The following is a 12,840-nucleotide window of genomic DNA, read 5'->3' on the forward strand; positions in this document are numbered from 1 at the left end:
TTGATTTAGGTCAGGGCCATGGCATCAAAGTGGCTACCAGGAGGCAAACTTGGGCTGTTCGTGAGGTCTGCACTTACCGGGCCTCGAGGAGCTGCTAAGCTTCGATTTTTTCTACAAAGAACCACCACCCATGAGGGACAAGTCCTTTCTCCACCCGGATGCCTGCCCCGGAGGTTGGCGCTGGGAAACAGGGTGAGAGGCAAGCGTTTCCCGCGGCACACTGGGGGCTTCCTAGCTTTAGAGACTGGGTGGCTCACTCTTGGCACAGTCCTTTTCCCTGAGGATGGCAAAAGTCTTCTCAAATGTACATTTCAAGGCTCCCCGGGGAATGGGAAAGTTGGAGGTGGGGAAAGGGCCCAGGGCACGTGGATCGCGGCCGCGAGATGAGGAATGAAGTGATTAGCTTTGCTTCTGATCACACAAAAAATAAAAATAAAAAAACAAAACCCCCCTGCCAGCAGGTACCTCTGCACTAGCCTCCAGCTATGGGCTGTTATAACACCAGGTTATCGTGCTCCGGGCTCTCTGGCGCCCCCAGCCCTCCCCGGCCCTCCCCGGCACCCCCCTTCTCCTCCCCTCCACCCGCATCCCTTTTCCAAGCCCCTCCCCTCTCCCACCCCTCAGTGCCCCCAAACCCTCTTTGCAGTGCCTGCCTGTGGCCCAAGGGTCTCAGGCTTGTGAACTCCTGGCATTGTTAGTTGGCAGTAGTCATGAAGTGTTCTGTAATACAAAAGCTAGCCTGGCCTGCAGGAGAATCTGAACTACTGGGAGGTCCTTTAGAGCCACAATGGCAGGGACAGGGCATTCTAGTCTCTGGGGACCTTTGTGGATGAAATCAATGACACAGGAAAATGAGAGATGGTTATCATGCACAAAACCTAGCCTGGCAGACTTAGCAAGGACTCTTTAAGCCTACCAGTGATGGGGTTCTTGCATCCAGCACACTTCTTGGCCACAAAGTTCTTGTAGCAATCCACGCAGTAATACTGGTCCTCCACAGCGGTGAAACGCTGCCCAGCCAGCTTCTTAGAGCAGGTAACACACACAAAGCAATCGGCATGCCAGGGCTGATCCTGGTAAGTGATTCCTCCAGATGTGATGGCCTAGACCAGGGAGTGTAGCACCGGATTCAGATTCAACAACCATTTTGTTGAATGCCTACCACGTGCCAGGCACTGTGCTGGGCGCTTTGGTTTACAGTATCTCATTTAATCTCCACCACGGCCATGGGAGGCAGGTGCCATTATTACCCCTAATTGACAGATGAAGACACCAAGGCCTGGGGAAGGTGAGCCCCTTGGCAAGGTGGCGCAGCAACTGAGTGGTGGAGGCTGGCTTCCAGAGCCAGGGCTGCCCACACCACCGCCACCAGACAGCTTACTTTCTTATCCCAGTCTCCTCATCTGTAAAATAGGCATAATAATTCCTACGTCACAGGGCTGTTGTGAGGATGGAATGGGATAGTGTGTGTGCAAGTGCTCTACAAACTGTCAACACTTCTAGAGACAGTAGTCAACACGCATCTCCCTTGCCAAAGTACCTTGTTGCACTTGACGCAGTGCTTGGCAAACTTGGTCTCGTGGCAAGTCACGCAGTAGAAGTCCTCCCCTTTTGGGAAGAAGCTTCCGGTCCCGATGACTTGCTTGCAGTTGCTGCAGGTGAAGCAGTCTTTGTGCCAGACGGTGCCCTTGTACTCCACGTTCTGGTCTCCTGCAGGGGGAAGCAGGCCGATAGCCCCACTGACAGGCTCTGCAGGGGCCTGCATCCACTCAGCCCCTGCCCGGGCCCTCCAGAGGTGAGGGGATGCAGGCCCTGCAGTGGCTGGCCTCACGCCTCCTCCACCTAACCCTAACCCGGTGCCCCTTGTGGTGATGTCCACCTGGGACTCTTGCGGGCGGGGTCCCAGCAGTATCATTTCCTATGAGATGTGAATCCCCACTCCCCCGCCTCTACCCACTGCATGGACTAACAGTCAGCTGGGGGGCTGCCTGACCTCTGAGCCCAAATTACACCCTAGGGGGGAAGCATGCCTTGATCACTTACTACACCCAAACGAGAAAGCGCTACATACTGTTCACTTCATTCTCTTGCCACAGGCTGTTTTCGCCAGTGTTCTTTAGTCTCCAAGTGTGTGCGTGTGTGCGAGCATATATGTGTACGATATATACGTGTATGTATATGTGTACATATATATGCTAAAGTCTCAAAGCAGCTTGCAGCAACGTTAGCCCCACCATGACAAGCAAGCCAACATCATGGCTGCCCTCAGAGCTCCTCCCGGGCAGCCTGGGGTGGGAGGGGGACAGTACCTGCCACGATGGCCTTGAAGCACCCTTTGCACCTGGGGGAGTCCTCCCGAGTGGCACATTTGTTGCACAGTATCTTGTTGTCCTTGGACACAAAGGTCTCGCTGGCCAAGGGGTGAAGGCACTTGGCACAGCGGAAGCAGGTGTCGTGCCAGTAGCGGTTCTTGTAGTGCACCTCCTGGGAAGCAAGCAGAACGGGGCAGCCCCTGTGAGGGACACTGAGGCAGGGCCGGCCAGCTTCCCTGGGCTGACTACTGGGCGACACTCACTCACACCTAGGGTACCCCCCAGGTGAGTGTTCTTCGGAGCAGTAAGAGGGACACTGCAATGAGGATGAAAACCTCATAATCCCCAGGATACTTAGAGTACAGGCTGAGCATCTCTAATCCCCAAATCCCAAACCCCAAATGCTCCAAAATCTGAAACGTTTTGACTGGCAACATGGCACCACAAGTGGAAAATTCCACACCTAACCTTATATGTCAGGTCACAGCCAAAACCCAGGCACACAAGACATAGTCTACTCAGTGTCTCCAGGGAGAAAAAGAAAAAGACTCTCCTAGCCACTTCGGCTGTGGTGCACAAACTTTATTTCAGGCACACAATTATTAAAATATTGCATAAAACTACCTTCAGCCTATGTAGGTAAGGTATACATGAAACAAATGAATTTCCTATTTAGCCCTCATGTCTTATCCCCACGCTGTCTCATTATATATATGCAAATTATTCCAAAAATTTTTTTTAAAACCCAGAATCTGAAGCAGTTCAGGTCCCAAGCATTTTACATAAGGGAATTCAACCTGTACAACCAAAAGAGCTGGCAAAGGCCTCAAGGTCCATCTAGTCTGAGGCCCATATTAAACGAGGGACACCAGGAATGCCCTTGGGAACAGAGGCGGCCTCAAGGTGGCTGCTGTGAGGAGCAGAACTCAAAAAGGTGCCTGTTGCTGTCTGAGCAGCAGGAAAACTACACCCCGAAGCCCAGCCCGTGGTGCTCACACACGGGGATGCCCAGTACCTTGGAATCTGCACCGATGGGCTTGCGGCACTCCACGCAGGTGTTGGCACAGAACTTGTCAAAGCACTTCAGGCAGCAGTGGTGGCCATCCTTCTGCACGTACTTCTTCCCCTGCAAAGAGTCCCTGCAGTAGTGGCAGTCCGACTTCTCAGCCATGGTGCCCACCTTATAGCTGGAGGGACCTGCAGGGGCAAGCAGGAAGAACAAATGACCAAAGGGCATGCCAGGGCGCTCTGCCACAGCGGGCCTTAGAGGTGCCTGGGCAGTGCTGCATGTGGCCAAGAAGCCCCTTTGAGTAAACGGGCTCTGGGCACCAGGGCCCAGCTTCCACTGGAGCCTGGCTGGCCGCTAAGCCCCAAGGCCACGGATACTTCACTATGACTCCCAGAAAGACAATGCCTCCGAGCCCTGGCCGCTCACCATGCAGAGATTCTGGAAAGTATGGTGATTGTGAGCAGTAGAGGGCTGGGATGGCGCAGGCAAGAAAGGGGAAATTGCTATACAGGAATGAAGACCTAGGTGGCAGGCAGGCTTCTCACAGGAACGGGGAGGCAGGGGCCGGGCCCTCTCCTTGGAAGGCTGCCCGCCATGTGCAAGCCAGGAGCCTCCCTGCCAGTTTTTGCCCTTTTCTCTGTCACTTTTTCAGGGGAAAGAGTATTCTCTGGAGGCCTCACTTTCCTCCTATCTATACAGTTCTATCCATCTGAACTAAACCTCAACAGCCGACTCTGTACCCTGCTGGTCACACAAACAATCCTCATCCATTAAAAATGCTTAAATTTACTTGAAATCAGGTAGAAACAATTTTAGACCCTAGAGAGATCCCAAAGAGTTTTGTTCCAGATAAGTGTACTGACTTTTGAGGCCTAAGCAGTAGGGCTGAGGGGCATTTATCAAAACAGCCTTCTTGACTGGCACCAGCACATTTTGAAACTGGATTATTTGTCACAGTGATGCATGGTTTTGTGACTTACTAAAATCAAACCCTCGGGTCAAGAGAGGGAGGATCAATTATATTCACTTTGGGACATTTGCTGCTTTAAACACTGCAAGTTTAAAGTATGCTCTGGAAAAAATGACTCTGACAGAGGGTTAATTCCAAGAACCCCGCGATTCCCCCTGTATAACCCCATCACTTCCCCACCCAAGACTGCTAAGGCCCTCCGTGGCCCCTTTGCCAAGTCACTGTGCACAGAACCTTGCCACCAACAAAGGTACCAAATGTGAGCCGCTACTAGCTCTCAACTTCTTTCCATGTTAAGTCTATATGCTACTTTTTCTCCTCTCTCTGAAAAAGAAAATTTACAAAAGTAGATAGCACCTATTTAATCTGTGAAGGAAACACAAAAGCTGAGACTGTTTAATGCAAACCATCCACACACAGTTATCAAACACCCAGAGCAAGTGTCGTCTCCAGAGAAAGAACACGGGAAAATAATGAGCAGTTGCAGGCTACTCACCGCAGCTCTTCCTTCAACCAAACAGCCCAGACTCCTGCTTTGGGTTCCATTCCCAGGTTTTTTTATACAACCACATGTCCAGGCTGTTTGGATCCTGTTGCCCAAGGCAACCAAACAGCAGAGGGTGAGCTAAGGAAACCACACCCTGCATGTGGGAACCCGCCTGGGCCAAGGCTGTGGAACTCTCACTCAGACCCATGCCAGTCTCTGTAGGCAGCCTCCAAACAGGCGAAACTGGGCACCAGGACACACATACCTGCTGCCTCCTACTGACACGCACCCAGACCCCTCATCTCCAGAGAGCTGGGACGGGAAGGAAATGAGTGGCATTCTTTACAAGGACAGTTGCTGGGGATAGTTGTGTCATAGTCAGGAGACTAAAGAAGACCAGAGGACAGTTCTGACTTGACTTTTCCCTAAAAAGAACACTAGGATGTTCCCTTATGTGACAGGGTTAGAAACCAAATGTACACAATGAACCCAGGGCCAACCTCCCCGGAACTATGTGCTGGTTCCATGAAGCAGCTGTTCAACTGCCAAGGGCCTCCATGCCAAGGACAAAAGTACCTCACCGTGACGCTGTGGGGAAAATCACTCCCCTGCTCTTTCCTAGGTCACTTAAGATCCCTGTCTTCCCTTTACCATATTGAAATTGTGCCCTCTATAAAGATTTGCTTTCTTATTAAGAGCTCAGTTAAGAAACCAAATGAATCACCAGTAAGAGTAAATGCCAGGAAATTAAATTATCACTGGCTCCAAAATGCCATTTGGCAGGAAAATAGAATTTATAAGATTAGGCAGCACTGGCTTTCTGTGTGGCTAGTAACTATGACTGGGTTAGCCCTTCAGAGACTATCTTCTTGGACCATATTTGAATATCCCTCTTTCTCCCACACTGAGGTCTCTGTTTAGAACACAACCTTGAGCCTACTCATTCTAGTATCACTCTCTTTTGATGCCTATATGGGCAGAAATGGCTTCCAAATATTTCTGTATTTGACTATTATACAAGAGTTCCACCTACGGGGAGGGCCACCTTTTGATATTCCTGAATCCTAGCTCTATGGTTAAAATACAGGCATTAGTGTCATACACTAATAGCGCCAGACACAAGAAAAAAATAATTCTAGAAAACACAATGAATTCTATTTAGAGATATCTAGAGATTGTGAAGAAAAGGAAAACACTATCACGGTTCTCATACCAAAGAGATCTTCCCTGCCACGTCTTCCTGACTTTAAATGAATACACTTTCAAAAAACTCTTAGCTTGCTTTCTTAGTTCTAGAACATGACACGTTCAGTGTCTAGGCATCCAGATGATGAAATAATCCAGGGTTGAACAATGAACATGGACCTACCAAAGTGTGTGGAAAGTATCAGTCAATGAAGTGACATACCATTATATTGTTCCTTTAATACAGGGTCTTACGGTACAGGGTCCAAGCAAAAGGAACATTAACAACCCCAAGTTAATGGTACCAATAAGAAGGGTTCTTGGTCTTTTGAGTTTTAGCTTTAGGACTGTTCTCCAAGTATAAGATATCGAGGGTCTCCTTAAATTCCCCACCTCAGTATACTTAAACCCAGACTATCCAAATGGAGATTTCAAAGGGCGTATTTTAGAACTGATTTCGACAGGTGACTTAAATCATTTTTATGTATGTGGAAACAGTTATTAATCAAGATAAAATAGGCACTTCTAGAAATATTGGCTTTATTGCCTAATAAGTAAACAGGCTAGAAATACTTCAAGTACGTTAACAATGTCTATGTCAAATTCATGAACTTTTGTACATGTTTTGTAAGAAATCTAATTTGGTAGAACTTTGGGCAACCTGAATTAGCTCACTTCCTATTTTTCTAAGTTTATGATTAAGTGGTACAAAACCTTTTTAAACCTTCAGGCCACATGCTTTGGAAGTTACAGTAATACATTCCTACTGATGAGACATCATATCAAAACTCTGCATAAAATATGAATGATATGTATAAAATATTTTGCTAGCACTTATCTCAAGGGAATAACAACTCTAAGAACCCAGCTGATAAGTGATAATGTTGACACAGAGTTTTGTAAAGGATAGCAAATATCCCAAGTGGTTGACATCCAGGGGAATGAGCCATACATAGTTCAGCTTTGACTTTATGAGGGGAGAAAAGCTTGCAATTTTCTCTCTCTCTTGATTTTTGATAGAAATGATCAGGGAAGAGAAAAAATGGAAATGGCATTTGACCTCTTTGGAGGGGCTCTCTTTACTAAGCATTTATCTCTTATGTAATACTTTTACATCCCCTTCAAATTGTCTAAGTACATGAAATATGAAGCCTTTTAGCTTTTCAAACTTATGCTTGCCTTGACTTACTGCTGTCATCTTGACAGGACATGTCACTCATCATTAAGTGAAACATTTGCTACATACAACTACATGCCACTTCCCTTATCACCTGTCTTTGTGGAGGACATGTTTGCTCTAAGGTAGGCTCTCTAACATCTTGGTGTGGCCCTCATCTGTACCTAGCAGTGAGATTTTTCTACCACACAAAATTCTGCCTCTGCACCTGGAGCCCAGGTTTCAAATCCAAGATTTTGTATAAAGTAGTTACTCAGTATATCCTGCTAACAGTAAGTCACCACCACTAAGTTTCTAAAACTTCCATGTGGAAGGTAACTCAAAATTGATTGTGATCCAATGATCAGAGCTTCTATTTTGTCTATACAAAGCCCATTTCAGGGTAACACTGATTTTCCTTCCGTGAGGTCTTCTCTCTTTTTCATGGACCTGTTCTCTGCTTTCATGAACCAATGAACCTAATACAAAACAATATCCTATTTCCTGGTTTTAAAAATCAAATCCTGTGATCCTAAGGTACCAAAATCTAACCTATACCTTACAATTACCTGAGTTGTTCCCTGATTCTTTAAGACAGAAATCTTCCATATAGATGCATTTAATAATAGGCATTCTAGAAGCTTAGAATGCGGGTGAAAACTGTGGCTGGGTGATCACATTTTAGATATCTATTCTAAGATGGTAGCCTGGCTTTATTTCTATGCCTGCTCCAACAGAAACATCATTCTTCATCTAACAATCTTCTTCTTTTGGAAGAAAACTTCCTGACCTACATCCAGCATGGAAGTCCCTACAAGAAACCTCAGTATCTCAATAAAAAGTTTTGGCTCTTAATTTAATCATGTACACATACAAGTAATACAACATTGCAACATTTGTTTTCCACTCTAAATCTCTCATTAGAGAAGGTTCAATTTGCATTTAATAAGTCTTGCTTGTGTTTTTGTGTGTATTTTCTCATGTATTTCTTGGTAATATTCCTTTTTCTTTCCTCATCCCCAAGTTGCTCAAAATAAGAATATTTAAGGAGAAAGTGAACATTCTGACTAGATAGCGTTTTTCTAGCCATGCACTTTCCTTGAGTACTATAAGGTAGACCATGAAAAGTCAATTCAGACTATTTCTAGTCTATTAATTGCTAAGTCTAAGATACAGGTACCATATTGACCCAAAGTGTAAATGTTGACTTCCAAAGAGAGGGTATATTGCTTTCTTGAGAACATTTAACAAATGCAAGGAGGCTCTGGCTATGAATAAGACACTTGTGTCACAGACATGCTAATGCACCTGGAGATGTCAGCAGACATTTGGGAATAAACATCTAAATAGCTGCAGTGAGACAGAGCTCATGAGTCACTGCTAAAATGCCCTCTTTCATAGAATTTCATAGAAAAATCAGCAAGTGTTTTCTTCCCTTAAAAGCAGATGCGTACAGAATGATTCAATGTTATTAGCAACTTCACTGGAATGATGCATTTAGAAAAAAACATAAATCCCTTCTTGTCACCCATGTACAGATAATACTATTTTAGATTAAGTCTGGTATCAGGAGGGCTGGATATAGATTATTAAATGAAAAATTATGTGCCCCTAAACTTTCACCAGGGCAGATTCTATCCTAGTACCACACTGTCCATATATGAGGTGTTTCTTAATGTCCTACATACTACATGCAGCACATTCTCACTTGGGACCTGGCAGCAATAAAACATGTGTTTCTGGTTTCTCCAGTTGTGGTGAAGTAGTAGGCAGTCATTTGGTGGTCATTAAAAGTATGAAACACTCAGTTTCACTCTCAACCAAATCTTCTATCAGTTTTCAGTTATTTTAAAAAATCAATCCAGTTTGATTACGCCTCTCTCATATTCTTTCCCTGCTCTAAGATAGGACTGTCAAGAAGTGTAGGCCACTACAGAGCAGCTAGTGAAAGGACTCAATGGCAGTATAATTTGGCAAATAGTCTTACTTCTCTCCACAACCTCATCTTGGCCCTTGACTTGAACAGCCAAGGGATAAAGGCACTGAATTTATCTAATTTTGCCGACAAAGTGTTCAATGTCAAAATTATACATTTTTGTCCTTGAAATGCCCTCTCGATGAGTGGTGTCACTCAAAATGGATTCTGACCCAATGATCTGAAGCTCTATTTTGTCCATCCTAAACCCATTTCAAGACAAGACTGATTTTCCTTCTGTAAGAACCTCTCTCTCTCTCTCTCATCGACCTAGTTATTATTCTCTACTTTCACAAACCAATGAACCCAATGCAATACAAAATGCTATTTCTCAATTTAAAAAGTCATCTAAAAGATGTAAATAATTGTTTTAATTTAACCACATTTATAGCCCTGAGATTCAGAGAAGCAAAAATAATGTAAAGATCTGATGTGACTTAAAACCTGAAGTTGGGTAGCCCATAAATATTTCAACTTTTAAACATGCTGTCTTATGTGTCACTTAATTACTAAATAGAGTGCACAGTTACTCTACCAGTTAATGTACATTCAAGGTTCATTAGGATAAACTGCACAGTTGACCAGTTTGCTACACCCAGACAATATGTGTGTCGACCAATAACCACAATCTCAGACATGTGGTAGCATCTTTGTAAAACAGTTCCTTGAGCTTGGGGAAAAAAATCAGGCAGTTTTTGAACACATACAAATAAAACGCTGCATATTAATTAATTAAAGTAGGGAATTCTGTGGCAGCATATGTGCTTCAAAACATCAAAAGAGAACTTTCCAAAAGTATTTCCACTGTGAAACAGCGACAGGCAATTAAATTTTCAAAAATCTACCAGCAATAATTACTTTGTCCTTTAACCTGAAAGCTGGGAGACAGGACAGGGTGCTTGGCTTCTGCCTAACTTCTTACTTCACCAACTCCCAGAAAGGAAACTGTTACTTGGGCAGAGGGCAACAGACCAACAGCCACATTCCTGGCTTCACAGAGAGACACAAGCAGCAGGATGACTTCAGAGAACTGGGCTTCCGTCCTTCAGGCCCTTTTCCACAGGCTTCTTTAATGTCAAGTTACACAACAAGATCAAGACTCTCACAGTCGTGACAGTCTAGGGCAGTGGTGGAGAACCTGTGGCACATATTCTACAGCAGGCTGTTTGTGTCACTGAAAGCTCTAGAAGTTTCACCATCCCTGGTCTAGGGTATCCAAAACCTTGGCTCTTCTTCCAGTAAGAACACCTAAGGCTGTATTGGTCATATCAAAAGTATCCACAGCTGTTTCTTCAGAAAAATAAAAGACATTATTTAGAAAAAGGGAAGCTATCATAAGTCATTAGGGACCCTCTTAGTTGTAAATTATTCCTCCTTCCTGCTGTATATACAATTTGCCTTTTCCAAACACCTTAAGTTAGACTGTCAGCACAGTCAAAATGAAGAGCTGTATCTTACGAGTAACCAAAAATTCCTAATCAAAAAACCCCTCTTTCCGCTCACAATCATTTACAGTTTCATAAGACATCTTTTAAAAAATGTAAAAATGCAATCGTACATTTATATATGTAAACACAAATTGTTCAAACTGCTAATCTTACTTGAGTAAAAATAATCTTTTGTCTTTGAAATAGCGTTAGAGGACAAGAACAAAACAGACAAACTATGACTTATGTGCTATTTAGATAAGACTAAAATCATTTAATCAAAAATTTTCTCTTAGCCAAGTGACTGACTGCCATAACAAAATTGTGCTCAAGAGAAAGAACATAAAGTTTTTACCTGAATGTCTTTGAGAAGCCATGGCTCAGAGACCAAGTTCAGGAGCGGCACCTAGACCAGTCTTCCCTCAACTCCAGATGATAAGGTTATGGCTCATTTGTGAACATACATTTAAGGGGAAGCAGCTCACACAAAAATAACCAAGAGCAGATGTCCCACCCCTCCCCAGAGATCACAACCTTAATCCCACTAGAAAATTCTTAACCATTTTAGGTGATCCATGGGAGAAGAATAGAACCCAGTAAAAATACCAAATGCTACATATAAATACCTGTGAGGCTACTCAGCATCCAAATTAGCTCCAGAGCCAGAGAGGCCACATAGAAAGTCATCCCTCTACCGGAATAAAATTTGGACTCAACTCTGACATAGTTTAACGGTGAGCCAACCTTATTAATCCACTTTATATGCCTCAAGAGCTTGCATTTAGTCCTATAAACAACACATTTTTGTGCTATTAATGATAGAAGTAACTGAAAGAGATAGACTTTTGTTACCAGTATTATTAAAGGGGATTAATTACTACAGTTATAAAGATTAAGGGCATTATAGATGTTTAACACAATGTCCTTCCTGGTCGCTGATGCACATCCCCAGTAGACACACAAGACAACACTGTCTCACCAACTCAGTCTCTTGCTTTTTACTCTCTGGGACAATAAAAGTAAAAACATGAATGAAAACGAAGACATCAACCTTATATATTATACCAGCTCTGCAGGTCATCACTGGCTGGAGACTGACAATCAGGAGGTTTTAGGAAAAACCTCCCTAACTCTGTAGCATCCCCGCCCCATTCCTTCTCTGGCCATTCTCATCCCTGGTCCCCTTGCCCTGGCTCCTGCCTGACTGGTCTCACTGTCTCATGTATTCTCTCAGCATGGAGCCCTTCCTGGTTGCTCCTCTACTCCCTTAAAGTCTTTGCTCCAACCACTTTGTCAGTGAAGCCTTCTTTGACCACCTGCATGGTTCAAATGGCAACCAACACCCCCTACAATCTTCCTACCCTGCTCCCCCAATTTGTTGCTCTCCACAGTACTTAGGCCCTTCTACCACAGTAATCATCACATTGATTTCTCTTGTTTAATTTTCCATTCTGCTCCATGAGGAATCTAGAGTATAAAATATAGCCCAGCTCCCAGGAGGTGCCCAAAAACTATGTGTTGAGAAAATGAATTAAAAGGAGTTAAACATGCCGATCAAGCCTCCAAAGAAGTATTTCTACCAAGAATCCCGAAAGTGGCTTTTACTGAACTTCAGGGAAGACAGACAACTTTCACACTGGGAGAGGCCCTGGGCCAGGTACCTTTAACCTTTAGAGCCACTGTCTTGTCTAACAGTACATGTCACTGCTTTTGGTCCTATTCTTCCCTACCAGGCTGAAGGCTGGGATGATGCTCTGCTCATCTTTGTGTTCTCACTGCACACAATAGGCAAAGGCTTCATGGATAAATGAATTAGTGAGTTTTCTAATTTTTATGCTCTTTAGGCATTCAACAAAAAGTTATTCTGAAAGATATCTGATATTGTCCCTATCCCCTAGTTAGCTGGAGAATGGCATCACAATAAAAGCCAGGATGTTTCAAGCAAACATATTACATGTTAGGGTCAAAAAGAGAGCCTGAAAAATGAAGGGAAGTGGCACTGTGCTCTCCCTCCACACCTTTCTAGCCGTTTCCTTGTCCAGGCTGATTAAATTATGGCAGAGATTTTGGCCAGTTACAACAATAAACTTACACTTTTCACCTAGGTGAAATGATTTTATTTTACTAGATGACTGACCTTTACAAACCCTAACTTTTAGATTGTTGTGAAGCATGCTTTTAGGTAGAGCCAATATATTTTAAATGCCCCTCTTATAGCTTTGTGAATAATAAGCTTAGTGTACCAACTGGTTTTCTTTAGGAAGTCAATTCTAGTTTCAAGTTATGCATCAGGAGGTGGATTCTTGTGACAAGAATGGC

General features: G+C 44.0%; 1 protein-coding gene across 8 annotated transcripts in view; it reads right to left on the bottom strand.

Annotated features, from left to right (window-relative positions):
- Positions 1 to 12,840, bottom strand: part of Fhl1 (four and a half LIM domains 1) — a 59,921-nt gene that overhangs the window by 1,843 nt on the left and 45,238 nt on the right. For 2 of the 8 annotated variants that reach the window (XM_004862335.4, XM_087202121.1), the window contains exons 3-7: positions 3,328 to 3,509; positions 2,310 to 2,484; positions 1,541 to 1,710; positions 917 to 1,103; positions 78 to 277 (exon numbers count right to left, since the gene is read on the bottom strand). In XM_004862335.4, the coding sequence (XP_004862392.1) occupies positions 78 to 277; positions 917 to 1,103; positions 1,541 to 1,710; positions 2,310 to 2,484; positions 3,328 to 3,483 (888 nt within the window). In that variant the 5' untranslated portion in view covers positions 3,484 to 3,509. Of the gene's footprint in view, positions 1 to 77; positions 278 to 916; positions 1,104 to 1,540; positions 1,711 to 2,309; positions 2,485 to 3,327; positions 3,510 to 4,787; positions 4,954 to 10,876; positions 11,117 to 12,840 lie in introns of those variants that run through there. The other 6 variants (XM_087202123.1, XM_087202124.1, XM_004862334.3 and 3 more) reach the window with 5 other exon arrangements.

The sequence above is a fragment of the Heterocephalus glaber genome, unplaced genomic scaffold (genome assembly GCF_053883595.1).
Source record: "Heterocephalus glaber isolate CG9 unplaced genomic scaffold, H.glaber_assembly_v1.0 deba00001764, whole genome shotgun sequence".
In the NCBI taxonomy this organism is placed as follows: domain Eukaryota; kingdom Metazoa; phylum Chordata; class Mammalia; order Rodentia; family Bathyergidae; genus Heterocephalus; species Heterocephalus glaber.